This window comes from Trachurus japonicus, chromosome 6 (genome assembly GCF_045865225.1).
Source record: "Trachurus japonicus isolate A0001 chromosome 6, Traja_1.0".
NCBI lineage: Eukaryota > Metazoa > Chordata > Actinopteri > Carangiformes > Carangidae > Trachurus > Trachurus japonicus.
The window spans coordinates 12,964,243-12,979,119 of record NC_140912.1 but is presented as its reverse complement, the minus strand read 5'-3'; the positions used below and the strand labels follow the sequence as shown (position 1 = coordinate 12,979,119).

General features: G+C 44.2%; 1 protein-coding gene across 3 annotated transcripts in view; it reads right to left on the bottom strand.

Annotated features, from left to right (window-relative positions):
- The window catches only part of syt7a (synaptotagmin VIIa), a 67,349-nt gene that overhangs the window by 13,972 nt on the left and 38,500 nt on the right, over positions 1 to 14,877 (bottom strand). Inside the window, exons 4-7 of one of the 3 annotated variants that reach the window (XM_085778966.1) lie at positions 13,406 to 13,540; positions 9,828 to 9,995; positions 7,225 to 7,641; positions 3,402 to 3,533 (exon numbers count right to left, since the gene is read on the bottom strand). In XM_085778966.1, coding sequence (XP_085635092.1) covers positions 3,402 to 3,533; positions 7,225 to 7,641; positions 9,828 to 9,995; positions 13,406 to 13,540 — 852 coding nt within the window. Of the gene's footprint in view, positions 1 to 3,401; positions 3,534 to 7,224; positions 8,655 to 9,827; positions 9,996 to 13,405; positions 13,541 to 14,877 lie in introns of those variants that run through there. The other 2 variants (XM_085778964.1, XM_085778965.1) reach the window with 2 other exon arrangements.

Here is a 14,877-nt window from a genome sequence, read left to right as displayed (position 1 = left end):
TTTATTTAATGAAATATTGGATCATTCAGAACAGTTCAATTAAGCCTGCAAAGTTTAGATATGAAGTGTCTCTTTAGTGGAAGTGCAAAGACATTGGAAATGTGACCCATGGGTTATTAAAACATTGATTGCATCCTTAACTATTCATTCAATTTTATAAGGTAATCTAAATTTAATAATATAAAATCTGTGAAAGCCTTTGTAGAGCAATTTTTACGGTCTAATAGTGTAAAGTCAGACTCCCATGTCTTTTTTTAAAATCATAAAGCAGTCTAGGTTCTATATTAATACTGTAAAAATATCAAAGCACTCAATACTCTGGTCTCAGCCGACATTCAGAAACTGTGCCTTTAAATGAGCTACCACGAACTCTGTTACTTTGTGATGTCACAACTTTACAGGCACTTCGCTCAGCCCCACCCAAAGCCCCACCCACCAGGCCCATCATCTTGCCTCACAGGATTTCTGAAATCTGCTTTATTTTTTATTTGATCACTCAAAAACACTCAGCCAGAGGAGACTCCGCTCTTCTGATTGGCTCACTGACCTGTTGTTGCTAGAGCTCCAGAGAGAAGACTGAGAAAGGACATGTAAAACTACTCTGAGATTGTTGTTGTACTTTAAAACCACAAATACATCTTCTTGTCAAATCAAAACATCAAACTATACAACTATAACTATTAGCTGTCAAATCAATGTAGTGGAGATACAAAGTAGAGAACTTGAGTAAATGTACTTTGTTACATTCCACCCCCGTCTGTTTCACTAATGTAGGGCACCACATATCAGTTGTGCAGAGAACAGCTCTTTGCTATTCATCATGAGAGGAGAGCCTTCACTTTGATGTTCGCACTGACTATGTTAACATTTGAGAGTCACGTAAACTAGTCACATTAACTTCAGAGGCTTTGTGTTTGGCGGAAATAATTTGCCAGCGACACGTTGTTGAGACAGGTTGGTGTTTGTTGAAGAAATTCAAGGGGTGTAACATGAGCGATGCAGGTATGGAGATGAGTTACAGACACATGAAGGACATGTTTGATGTAAACGCACAGACCGCGATGATGTGGCTGCACAGAGGGGTGTGGAGAGCAAGGGGCAAATGAAAGAATGGCTTTGTCTCCAGATGGATGCAGGCTCGAGAGCCCCGTTAAGAATGAGCAATATGCCAGGAGCGTGATTGATTAAATCATGGTCAGACATCTGTGAAGTCAGCACTAACACCACGGGGAATGATATACTCCCAGCAAGCTTACACCTTGCATTTTTAATACACTGTGGACCTACTGTTTATTTGGGTCTCTATATTTAGCAACCAATTAAAGTGTGGCTAAATCATTCATTATAGATTTGAATTTGTAATTTATCATGAAACAAACAAAACAATACGTGGCTCAAGTGGAATTAGTTTACAGCTCAGTTAAGGGATAGACAGGAGCTCTGTAAAGTGGCCGCGACATTCATTAGAGTCTAATCGTTCTTTTTTTTTTTTTTACTTCCTACCTGTCTATTGTTCACAGACTGTAAACTGCCAGTCATTCTGTTTTGACTGAAAGAAATTAAATGAACCTCAGGTTAATCTAGAAAATACCACATTGCACTCAATCACCATTAATCGAGGTGAGTCCTGCTGGCCAAGTGCTGGAACAAGCGGCTTGTGGTTCCTTCTTGCCGTTTAGTCTATTAGTGGATTTCACAACCCATTTAAGGAGGTTTCCAGGTGAATAAAATGCAGGAACAGCCAGATGTAATGTGCACAGCAAATTACACAGAAAATTGTACTCCTCTGTGCCTCTACGGGTTTCACACTAATCCTGAACAATGGCAATACTTTTGATGTTCGCAAAAGCGACATTCTTACACGAAGATGACTTTCATGCTTGTTTGTAGCTCCACGCAGAGCTGTGTGGACTTTAGGAAAAGGCCACAGGATGCTCGGGGGCAGGAGACTAAAACGAGGCCGACAAACTCAGAGACAAATCTCCCTCAGTGGTTGTTGACGAAGGATAGCTCTAAAGGCAAACTTTTGTATGATAAATAAAGGTGCTCACTATTTCAGGGACCAACACGCAAGAGACCCTATAAATGTCTGCAGCCCACATGTGCAGCTTCATACTGCAGCTGTGCAGTCTAAATAGGAAAACAGTTACCATCTGTACAGAGCTCTAGTTTTAAATCATCATCAAGTGGCGTGACAAGCAAATCAAAATTTGTTTACCCTCTTCTGCCATTTTCTTTTAAGGTGTATGTCATATCATGTATCTCTAAAACTGTCTCCAATTTGTCACAGAATCAAAGTATTAAAATGGTCTTATTGGACGGCAGAGGAAATCAAGTGTGGTGCATCTGCCTAAGGCTGGACAAAACACAGGATTACACCGTGGCTCTGTGGTGTTATGCTCTGGTGCAAATAATCAAAAACCACCATCCACGCCTGAAAATGAACAGCACAAACACAGTGTGGTGTGAGCTGTGTCTGTCACACCCCTGTACTCGTTTGTTAGTCTTAAACTGTTCCAAGGGAAAAAAGAAAAAAGAAGTTGGTCCGATTCCTTAACAGAATGCGAAAGCAATTATTTTTGGAGATAGGGATTGTGCGTAAGGTGGCTGGCAAGGAAAAGGTTTATTTTTAGCAGCATGTTTATGTAAGTGACTAACATGTTGTGGAATAATGAGGAGGCTCTCTGGGCCCTCAGTGGAGCTACAGAGACAGGACTCTCAGAGCAGCAGAGGGTGATTGAAGGAAGCTAATGAGCAGGAGGGGAAGAAAGAACATAGGAGTAGAAAGGACAGAGATAATAAAAGCATGAAGATACAAAGGAAATACGACAATTACCAATGGGAGGTCTCTGTGAGCCAGCAGTAAAAAGACAAACAAATAGAGATGAAAATGGTAGAGGAGAATGTCATTGTGTTATGCAGAGATAATTATTGTGGCCAGGGGGGGAAAAAAGTTCACTGGCATGAGCAAACACTATTTTATTTGATTGGCTGAAATTTTACCTGTAAAAGCAGAAAAAAGTAGCAGAGTACCAGCGAGCATCTCACTGCGGTGATTTATGAGCTCATTACTACTTTACAGCTAACATCCAAATTGCTTTATCTCTTTACTCTTCCCACATTACAGGCATTTTTTCCTCATTTGGTTTTTATGGTCCGCTCTTACTTTTATTTCTGTAACAGAGCATTGAGCTGTGGTGCTATTTCAGTTGCAGGTCTGTAACACAATGCACCTAAGTGCAGTGACTCACCGAAAGCACAAAACACAACTACTTTTCTCTCTCCGCCTATGTCCTGAAATCATCTCTCGCTTTTCTTTGATATCACATCCTTCACGTCCTTTCATTTGCACCCCATTCTCTCTCATACACACAAGCACTTGCATACATTATTACGGGTACCTCTTCTCAGGAGGGGGCTCCTGATTGGTTGGTGGTGCTGCCTGTGCTGTTTCCTGCAGGTCAGGGATATTGGCAAAGTCATCTTGCTCTGCCACACCAATGGCCAAAGCCAGGACCACCATCTTTCCTTCGCTAGCTCCCCATAAAGAAAATACAATAAGAGACAGAGATAGAGATACAGATACAGAGAGAGAAAGAGGCGAGAAAAGAGAACAGAGATGCAAAGGATAGGGAAATCGAACATAAAGAAGGTGTGGTGCAGGGAGAGAGAAGAAAAGAGAGGTCATTTCATGTGAAAACCAGGACAGAAATCAGAGAGGCGGCCGGAACAATTAAGAGACCGCATGAGGGTAAACAGAGAAAATGGTCAGAGAGGGGAAATCTGCAAAAACCACACAATAACACCCGAGCAGTGAGCACTTAGTCCAGGGAAGGATATTAAAGAGTTACCTTAAACCGAAAGGCCAAATTAATTATAATGTAATGATTTTAACGAAGTGGTGCTGACAACAGGTGCAGGCTGTGTTCACATCATACAGACAACAAATAATTAAGGGAACCGTTGGTGATTAGTTAATGATCGTTAATGGATGTGATATTCAGCAGCCGGCGCATCAGCTTCCACACATGTTAAAGTTATGTAGCCTACAGACCTGTATGCATACACACACTCACACCAGACACACACACACACACACAGAGTAATTTATCGAGTTATTTAACCCGCCTTCTGCTTTCCCTCCAGACTCACCTTTCCCATCGAACATGCCTGTCATCTTTCTCCAGAGTTAAGATTTAATTAAGCCTCATTAAGAAGATCTGGACTAATTGTTTCTATTTGAGTGGCACAGTATCTTGAGGTGCTTGTGTATGTCACCGTTTTCTGGGTCACTGCTCTCTCACTCTCCGTGTTGCACTCTTCTCATTTCATCTCCTCTATTCTGCTACAGTTGCTCTCCAAATCCCCCTTTCCCCCCCCCTCATCTCCTCTATCCCCCCTCTCTTAATTCTCTGCCTCCTTTCCCTCCCTTGCTGTCACCCACACCCACAGGTCTATAGCTTAAGGCTCTGACTGTGTTACAATATCTCTCCGCTAAGAAAATATGGTGCTGCCAGGCTGTGGTAAGATATCGCCCCTAAACTTCACAATTTCATCTTCCTTACACGCCGTCAAAAGCTTTTCTTGCTGCTCCATAAAGCCCTGTTTAATAATCTCCCTGTTATATGTCTATACAAGCGGTTCCCAACCTTTTATGTCTGCTACGCTCAGAATCCCTTTGAGATAAAGTCAAGTTCAATGACACCGCCCAACATAAATGAGTTCATTTGAAGTGATTTAATCTGTGCTATCTATTCTAATATTTATATTTTAAATTCCAGCAAGAAATTTCAACATTTATCTGTTACTTAAAGCTCAGTATTTTCAGCCTTCTTTGTTTATTCAGCTACAACTTTGCATTTGTCTCTTTATTGTGCTAACTGCACAAGTGCCCCCTGGAGCACACATACCGGCTGGGAATCATTGGTCTGTTCAACATAATGGTATGCTGCTTACAGTATATTGATACTATAACCATAAGGGTTATTGGATCCCTCTTCTCCCATCACCTGTTAAGAATGGCCATTTGCACTCAAGAATATTGGTAAAACACTTTCAATCAATGTGCCGAACATTAAGGAAGCACAAGTGAAGGGGAAGAACAGACATTAATGACACTAGGATAAATTATTGATTGGCAGAGAAAAAGTATGAAGACTGATCTCCCATGAGGTCCATTTGGTCAAACGGCTCCAAACGCTGGATATCTGTGTCAATGACATCAACACATTCATTGGGCAATGTTTCACCCAGATAGGGAATCTGGCCAAGATTGAAATTAACTGTCTTGAACAATGGGTCATGTCTATTACTGAGCCACTCTGTCATCTATCCTATGAGGTGTTGCTGTTGCAGAGGCAGGAAATATACAAGCGCAGTGATCTCAATCTCACATTTACACCGAAGGTGCTGCAGCCACATCTACAATGATAGGTGCTACTGTATGGGGGACATTCTCCATGACCTTGGTGCTCGCATGTGCTACACTGCTAATGCTCAGTTAGTCTGTGGCATTAGTTCAGCTGTGCTGTGCTCAAGCATCCAGAGAATCTTTAGTGCACATTAAAAGGAAAAGGGCCACTGTAAAAACGCATTCAGAGCAAAGGGACATTAAATACATGTTGTACCTTGCCGGTGTCCTTCCTCATCTCATCCCTTCACCACACCATCATCCCTCCCTCCTCTTCTGGCCTGCAGCACCAATATGTTGCAGAAGTAATGGTGCTGGTGACATAAGATCAATGCTTCAGGGTTAACACAAATCTACACACAGCTGCTTAACCCTTGTTCCTATACTGATGCACAGTGACACATGGCCTGTGTGATGTGCACATGCTGACACATATGTCACCAGACCCATATAAGCGCAAAAGTTACAGTGCTATACCGGAGAAAAAGAGATGCCATTTTAGTTGCAAATACTAACTGATGAAATATGGATTAGGCCTGCTGGTGCGTCTGTTTAGCAGGATATTTAACAGTCATTCGAAAGGATGGTTCAGAAACAACATCATCTAATTGAGTGGGACGGTGTGAATATAAAATAAATGGTGACTTTTCATGAAACTGTCTCATGAATATTATGTACTAGCGCCACTAGCTTCGTCCTGCAAAGACAATTGCAGCAGACAGGCCGAGTGCCATCCAAACAGATGTTACTGTTTAGCAGAGCATAGAGTGTAAACATTGAACAATTTATCAAAGAGTGGGATAGAAACGGCCCACAATATGTCCCAACTTCCGTGCTATTTTTCATGCACATGTTGTCATTCCTTCTGAAATGAGGAAAAATGCATTCTGTGACCGACTGCTCTATAAGAAGCTCTGCAATTCATTTCAACTCATTACTGCTACAGCAATGTGCGTTCATGAGCAACTATTATTGCTGTAGCAATTATTAATCACCCTGTTTATGTTGAGAAATGAAAGGGCCATAAAACATATCGAGTAGCCATATGTGCCCCCACCCGTCCTGAATAAATGGAATCTATAATTGCTTATATCATCCATGTCATCTGTGACGTCTTGATAAAATGAGATGCTGATCCCTCTCCCGCAAAACAACAGGGCTCAGAGCTTAAAGACAACGGCTTATTTACATTTTTAACTCTACCCTTATTAACATTTATAATCCATTTTTAAATAAGCCGACCTCTGGCCTCCTCCTCTGTGTTGAACATCATCTTCCTGAATTAACATGATAAGCTACTGTATGAGATGGACTGAAGTGCATTTGTGGATAGAATATATCTCATACCAACAGCACAATTTACTGGAATTACATTTTGTGAACTAAAGTCCTGATCATGCTCCAAACAGTTTCATACCAGTGGAAATCACAACAGCACACCTACACAATACACATTGTGTATGCACACAAGCACAGCACATGGTTTGCCTACATAATATCCTTCCCTGGATATCAGATAGAAACTGAAAGAAAACACCCAAAAGAGACACAGAAGAGTGGTTTAAAAAGGTAAAAGTTGAAGCACATAAGTAACTACCTAAACATGGGAATAACATGCATAAATACCTATGGATATATTATAGATTTGATTCTAAGATATTGTTACGTATTACAGATTAAAGGAAAGGGACACCTTAAACAAACACATAAAGTAACTTGTAGCATATGATGTCAGACACAGACGGACACAGGCCTAAGCAGGTGGCACTACAAAGACTCCATAAAGATATGAATGAACAGGTGCAGACACTCACAGGAAGGACTTGACGTCCAGGCCTCGATTCCGGATCTGGTCCATCATGTAATCCCAGCTGCCAGGACTGGCACGCGAGCGCCCTCCTGCTCCACCTCCCCTATAGCGAGAGGCCCCTGCTCCTGCCGGGCTGCCCCGCGCACCCCGGGGACCGCCTCTTGTACCTGCACCCCCACCCTCACCACCGCTGCCACCTCCCTCTCCTCTCCCAGCACCCCCACCTCCCCCCGGCTGTCCAGGTGCTGTGTGTAACTGTCCCAAGCTCTGGGAGGTGGTGGGAGGATGGCTGAGACCAGGGCCTGGTGGGTGGATGAGGGGCTGCTGAAGACTCTGCTGGCGCAGCAGCGTCCGCGGCCTGGCCGGGCCAGAGGGGATGTGCTCCAAAGTGGATGCATAGGATAAGACTGGGTCCCCAAAGCTGGGAGGGCAGAGGAGCAGTGAGGAAAGAGAGCGCGAAGAAGGCCACGGCCGGCAGAGGATAGGTCGATGAGGAGGTGAGGGGGAGTCAGAGGTCACGGAAGTGGAAGGAGAAAATGAAGGAGCAGAGCCGTGGCGAGAGGAGGCGCGTTGGTCAGAAGTGGTGGGGTCAGGAGATGAGATGTGGGAGAGAGGGAAAGAGTCATCAGAGATGACACAGGGTGGCACAGGGCAGTGGTGAGTGACAGGAGAAGAAGTCAAGTTGACGTCAGGATAGATACAGGAAAGTTCATCCAAACAGGAAGTTGATGATGGAGAAGGGGAGGGGGAGGAGGAGGAGGAGGAGGAAGGACGAGGGGTGGTGTTTGAGGACAGAGTGGAGAAGGAGGCAGAAGGAGGAGCGTTGGGAAGTGGAGACAGGAGGAGGAGGAGAGAGAAAGAGAGCAATGTGAGGCAGCAGCAGTAACAGCAGTAGCAGAAATAGCAGTAGAAGGTGCAGCCTGAGTGATCGCTGTGTGCTGTGTACTGCTCATGGGGCTGCGTTGGGCAGCCGTGTGCAGACTGGGAGCTTGCGTGAGTCAGATGTGTGTGTGCCTTGCGTGTCTGTGCGATCTGAGCGCGCTGTTTGCGTGGGGGTGTGTTGCGCGTGGGCAGTGGTCGGATGTGCACCGTCCGCACAGGCGTGGAACGGTTATGCGCCACGTGACCGCATCGAGGGGTCGAGGTTTTGCAGCTCCCAGGTCTTCCTGATGAGGGTTTTTTGGGCTGATGAGAGATCCCCATTTCCTCGACTCGTCAGTCAACTTTTTCCATCTCTGATAGCCTCTCCTCTTTTCTCTCTAAGTCATTTTCGTCTTTTAAACACATGCTGCGCCTCTAGAGACATCCCAACAGCCAACCAAGTCCTACAGTATGACTCCCTCCCTCTGTCAGCCTCTCATTTTCCACTCCTCCCATTTATAAATGCGGTTTAATTGGCTCATTGCCTTTCTTCAATAGTCACATCAACATAAAGGTGTGTGACACATCCTATTTCGCTTACTTGTGCGTACATTATTTCAGCTTTTCGGGGCTCTACACTATCCTGTGTGCTCTTTTTAAAATATCTTTTCTACTCCCTAAATATATCCTCCTCTGTCAGATCGCTGTGTAACCCAGACTACCAGAATTAGGTCATGATGGAGCTATTCACATCAGTAAGGTGCAGTTTACTCGGCTTCGCATTACTTCACCAAACATAATTTTGCATAAGGCTTTTAGCGTGCTATCCATCATATTTAAACGTCGCAAATGAAAAGATAAAAATGGGATAATAGATGGCTTTGCTGAAATGAAACAGATTGTGGGCAAAACAGAAGAAAAGGGAAAAAAAGAGGAGTGGCTTTACACAGCGACAGAAAGATGGAGAGAGCGATGGGAACGATAAGAACACAGGGTGACGATGGAGGAGAGACAGAAAATGGGGTGCGAGACACAAACACAAGAGACACAGACACTTATAGCAGCCTGAAAATAGAATCCAATTATAGACAGGGGGCAAAAAGAAAGATGAGAAGAGGAGAGAAGGAGGGAATGAGGAGTGAGGTAGTGATGAGCGTAATGTGTTGTGGAGGAAGAAATCACAGGCACGAGGTGCCAAAGTAAGGTGCAAAAATCATGAAGAACTGAAAATGAAGTGCCTCGTTTAAAGCGCGCTGAATATAGACCCTAAATCATGTCATACGTCATGGCTGTGGGATGCAGCTCGCAGTCGGTGATCATCATGTCGCTCACATTTCAGCCTAAATCTTAATTAAAAGGCGGGCTGGCTGGCACTCAGTGTGTGAAAATGGGACTATTTTTGTTTTGCATTGTTGGAGGGAGACTGGCAGGTGGTACAGTTTCTCACATAAACAAGGTAACTATTGTTATCTTCTCATGATGACGAGAATGCACATTTCCCTAGAGCTCACACGTCCGTTTGCTCTTGCACGCTCACCTTGACTGCTGAGCTGCACTTCTTTCCTCCCTGCTGAACTCGACCTGACTGTATACTCTCCCTCCCAGAACTGATTCATTCACCTAATCATAGCTGCTGCTGCTGTTGTGGTGAAAACGTGTAAGAATAACATTTGCATAGTAATAGTGTTTATTCTGCTGCACAGTGACTGATATGTTCATTCTTTTCATGCCCAGTTCTGAACTCACTTGCTGGGTCTTAATCCTCCGGACTGCATGTGGCCCTGGACGGTCTGCCACCTCCCGGCCTTCGCTCCCTCTGTCACCATGCTCTTCACGCTGTCACTGCGATAAGGACCCCCCCCATCATCCCCATGCCCAGTTGCTGCCCCCTTCTGACCCCCTGACACTGCCCCACTAAGAGAGAGAGACAGGGTGCGAGGGTCCCAAACCGGACAGAGGAGGGTACAGGAGAGAGAGAAAGAGTAACGACAGGAAGAGGAGAAAAAGACCAAAGAGTGTGAGAAAGACAGACACCAACACACACACACAGGAAACTAGATTGAGCAACCACACGGCTAAGGAAGTGAGACAGATCAGTAGAGTGTGTAAAGGGGGCAGGTCTAGTTTTCCAGGCCAAGTGAGAGGCAGGTGGATGAAAAGGTCTGGAGTCCAGTGAGGAGGAAGAGAGGGATGTGGGAGTGAAGAGCAGGGAAGAAAAGGAGGAAGAGGAGGAGGAGGAGGAGGAGGAGGAGGAGAAGAATTTACAGGCAGCCTGTGGAGGGTGGAAAACCAGTAAGAAGTCACTCCTATTAGGCCTGGAGGACCAATACTACAGCTGCCAGCATTCACTTGTGGCAACAGTGTGTTGACGCTGGTCATTTAGTTCTCATTCTCTCATTCGTTTAGACGTTTGGGGCTTGAGATGTGCTGCTATACAAAGCAAATCATTCGTAGCAACTTAGAGCAAAGGGAGGACTGAAGTGTTTCATGAGCAAATACTCAAGTCATTTGGGAACTCATCCAAAGTGACATTCGGTTAAATACAAGTGCATCTGTTCCTGTAAAACATCGATTACACTGCATGTTTACATTCTTAATCCGCAATATTCCAGTTTTTATTATGATCTATTTGTTATTTGATCAGCACTTTGCATCAATGGCAGTAAACAGGATGTAATTAAATACCTGCACCACGCTGTAGAAAAGAGCATGAGGACAGTCCAATCATATCCATTGCTACAAAAAGAAGTCACAAGGTCCAGAAATGAATCAGTGTCCAAGCAGTTGTCAACTCTGATTTCCCCTCAAAACAGTTTTTGGGTCTAAAATGTCATGTCTACTGAAAACAGTGATGATCAAAAATAAAGCACAGTAGTGCCCTCTGGTGACATGACTACATTTCATTAATATGCATGGTGCTCCCGCTCCAGGAGACACAAAGTACGAGGTGCAGAAGTCACTGCTGCCTCGTGTGTCGGCGTGAGATTGGGAGGTGCTACCCTTGCATCAGGTTTCTTTGAAGGTCACCGTTTCACATTTAATTCTGACCAATTGACCTGACAGTGCAAGTGGGTAAGTCATCAATCACAGGAACAGCGCGGATGACTCTGCTGGAGCGACCGTCAACACACAGGACATGGGCCTCATTTATCGAGTGAGCACAAGGTGAACGCCTTTGCTCTTTATTAAAAGTACTAACATAAATAAACGCAGCCATTAATCACAGAGTCTTTACAGGAATATAAAGCATTCAGATATCAATCCTGTTTCTGACCCAACTTTACTGAGTGGGGAAGCCATTTCCCAAAGAAATACAGCCACATAATCTTTGATAGATTTTCATCTCAGAGTTATCAGATTGATGAAATGCAGAATGATATACAGTAAATACAATCCAGACTTGTGCGTAAATTTGAAAGATGTTTGTCAATTCACTGGGATAACTTTGAAGCTTGTGTCGTGACTGATGCTGACATTAAATATATATAACGAGTTCAATATTGACTCAAAGCCAACAAATCTCTAAACATGGAGATTGATTGTGCAGGTTAGGTAACCTTTTTGATAAATGAGGCCCAGTGTGATGGAAATCTGCTGATCTCAAGAGAATCTCAAACAGGAAATGATTTCCCAGCCGTCTGTTGGCTTTATTATCGGGTCGAGGGAGGCGGTCTCCTGGTTAAAAATACGTATATAATGTTTCTCGTTTTAACACTCTATTGATAGAACAACTCGTTTTAGCATTAGTGTGAAGTGAAAATGCATTTTTCACCACTGGACAGAAAAAAAAGACTTGTGAGGAGAACAGAACCTGCTGAAAAACAGCTTCATGGACAGCAAATGACAACCTTGAGGGTTTTTTTTTTTTTTTTTTTTTGAAAAATGAAGTTCTCAAGACACAAACGCTAAGGTCTGAAGATGGTTTCCTGAGATTACCTGCCAGAAACTTCAGGCAGTAATCCATATATCCACCACATTCATAAGCACACTGCTGCCTCCTCTCTCCAGGCAATTTAACACACAGTCCCCAACTGCTAGGTCTATTAAAGATGACCAGTTATTAGACAGTTTATCAGATGACTGGTAGCAGGATGTCTAAGCTTGGAGCCCTCTCAGTGCCCAGAGGGAGATAGCTACAGTAGGTATGACCTTGCTGGTGCTTTATTGGATTCAAGTGCCCAGCGAGTAGAAACATTACTTTTATTGCATCAAGTACCATACAAACACTGTTAACCTTATCTCCCAATATGATAGACAGTGGACAGAGTTGAAGTGCTCCAATGTTAGTGCAGTACACATTAGATATTAGGTTGATAGGGATCAGAGAGAAGCCACAGACGGATGTAAACCACAGGTGAACACTGGCACCACGCTGTGACCTGGTGTAAACGGTCAACCCTCCTCAATAACAACAACAACAACAACTACAACTACTACAGCCGGCGGAGTTCACTTCACAAAAGCAAAGGACAGGAAGACACACACACACACACACACATGACAGAGAAAGTGGGTTAAAGTGTGCACATGTCTTTTGGAGAGGAAGGCTATGCGAGGGTTGTCCGTCTCCATGGTTACACTCCATGGGAGAGAGGTGAGAGGTTAGAGGTCAGGAGTTAGTGGGACCGGCAGGGCTGTAGGGAGTAGGGGGGCATCTGAACATGCGCCTTTGTGTTCATTAAAAGGTGACAGGATGTGAGGAGTAGCTGCAGAAATTATCCTGGGGGGGGTGAGGGGGTTACAGGGCTGCGCTGCTCTACCACCACAGTAATAGCTGAATGGCTGTAGCAGGGACGCTCTAATGTGCGTGTGTGATATTTCCAACACTCACATTTCCCAGGCAGATTATGAGTAATCATTAGTAATCATTCATGCCCTCCAGTCTGGTAACATTGGGTGGGTTGTTATTGTTGTCGTTATTACTATTGTTGATGAAAATCGCATTATACAACAATAATAAGTCTTGAAATGTGCAGTTTGTGTATATTTTGCCACAATATGACATTTATGGAATGGGATTTTTTCAAAACGCCTTCGGCTGAATATCCTCAGTTACACATGAGTAAACCGCGTCTTAAGGACTGTAAAAATAATGGAAATTGTTAATCTAGGTGAATTTAATTAGATGTCGGAGATAATAATATCCACATCTGATGGTTGAATTTGATAAGTGGCTAGTGGTGGTGAGGGCACAGTTAGACACACTGACGTGTGAGGAGGGGAGGGGAGAGGAAAAAGGGGGAAAGGGGAGAGCGGCACTGCCCCTGCCTCGTTACAGCCCTGCTCAGGGGGAAGTCTCTTACCAACCTTGGACCAAGACTCACTTGAGTGTGAGGCGAGGATCTCCATATGGGGCATAGGGAGAAATGTTTAGTACGAACTCCTTGGGCGGATAGGAGCTCCACCTCTGCTGCACTGTGCTGCTGTCATTGTTATTCCAAAAGTCTCTGTCTAGATCACTGGGGCCAAAGAGAGAGACAGGTCAGAGCAACACAACTATGGACAGCCTCGGCACCAACCAACCTTTGAAACAGCCGCTCCTGCTTTCGGAGATGATGCGAGGGCTTGGTTGGAGGGAGAGAGTTGGTCTTACAACTGCATCGAATAGGAGTTTGACACAAAACAGGCCCAGATTAATGTCTATTTCTACCTGGGGTTGACAAATCACCGTGGTGGTTCGATTTTAGAAATAACAAAAGGGGCAGCCTGGGGGGGAAAAGGTATTCACAAGCAAATGTGCTGCAGCAAACACGCAGAGAGATAGAAAAAAGAGATAGGTAGCAAGAAAAGAGGAAGTCATAATCTGATGAATACATACAGCATGTGATTACATTCTGTTCACCACTGATGAAACACATTTGAGTCAACATTAAGAAGTCTGGCCCCCAATCCTCGGCGTGAGCAGAGCGAACGTATGAATGCATGAGACACAAGGCAGAGAGATAAATCGCAGACAGTCAAAGTAGAGGAGGAAAAGGTGAGCAGAATCACTGATGTCATACAAGTCACACAGCAGCGGTCGGAGCCGGAGCACGGGGACAGAGCAGGAGAGAAAGGCAATGCGCGAAGAGAAGAAGTTGGAAGCTGAAATGACCAACAGAGCACATCGATGCTGCTAGAGGCAGTGAGAAAGGAAATGCAGGAAATTAAGAAACTGAAGAACCCAAGTCAGAATACATTCACAGAGCCCATCTTTAGTGCTTCAAACCGTCCGTACAGAAAATGAAAAAGAAAACACAGACATTCAGAGGCAGCTGAGACAACAGCAGGCTATAGAAGAGAAGTAGTGATGAGCAGGTTAATAGAAGCATTTTGAGGACGAAAGAAGCGCACTTAGGTTTACAAAGCTGACATTTTCTGGTGCTGCTGACCTATGGTCTCGCTTCATCAAGAACAGACAATACCTTAATCTTAGTTTGAGCCCTGTAAAAAATGTTAGATTGAAATCCTCCCAAACATTTACGCTCCAGCACCGACACCGGCACCCCCTCCGTTTACTTAAAACCTGCACCGTTTTAAGCAGTGCAGAGGCGTTCCTTTAAGGCCTGCACTTAAAGGAGACCTATCTTACAACCAATAAGATAAGTGCAGGAGTAGACCAGTCCAGCCAAAAGCTTCACAGGTAAGATAATGCAGATTTAATCTATACTGATTAAATCACTAACCTTTCATTTAATGTCTGGCTGAACATGCTCTTGTAGAGATTGTGCGCCTCAAGATAAAAAAAAACACAGGTCTGATTTTCTGCCTTGTTTGTGTAGTGTACATCGAGGGACTCAAAGCTGAACCAAACGGA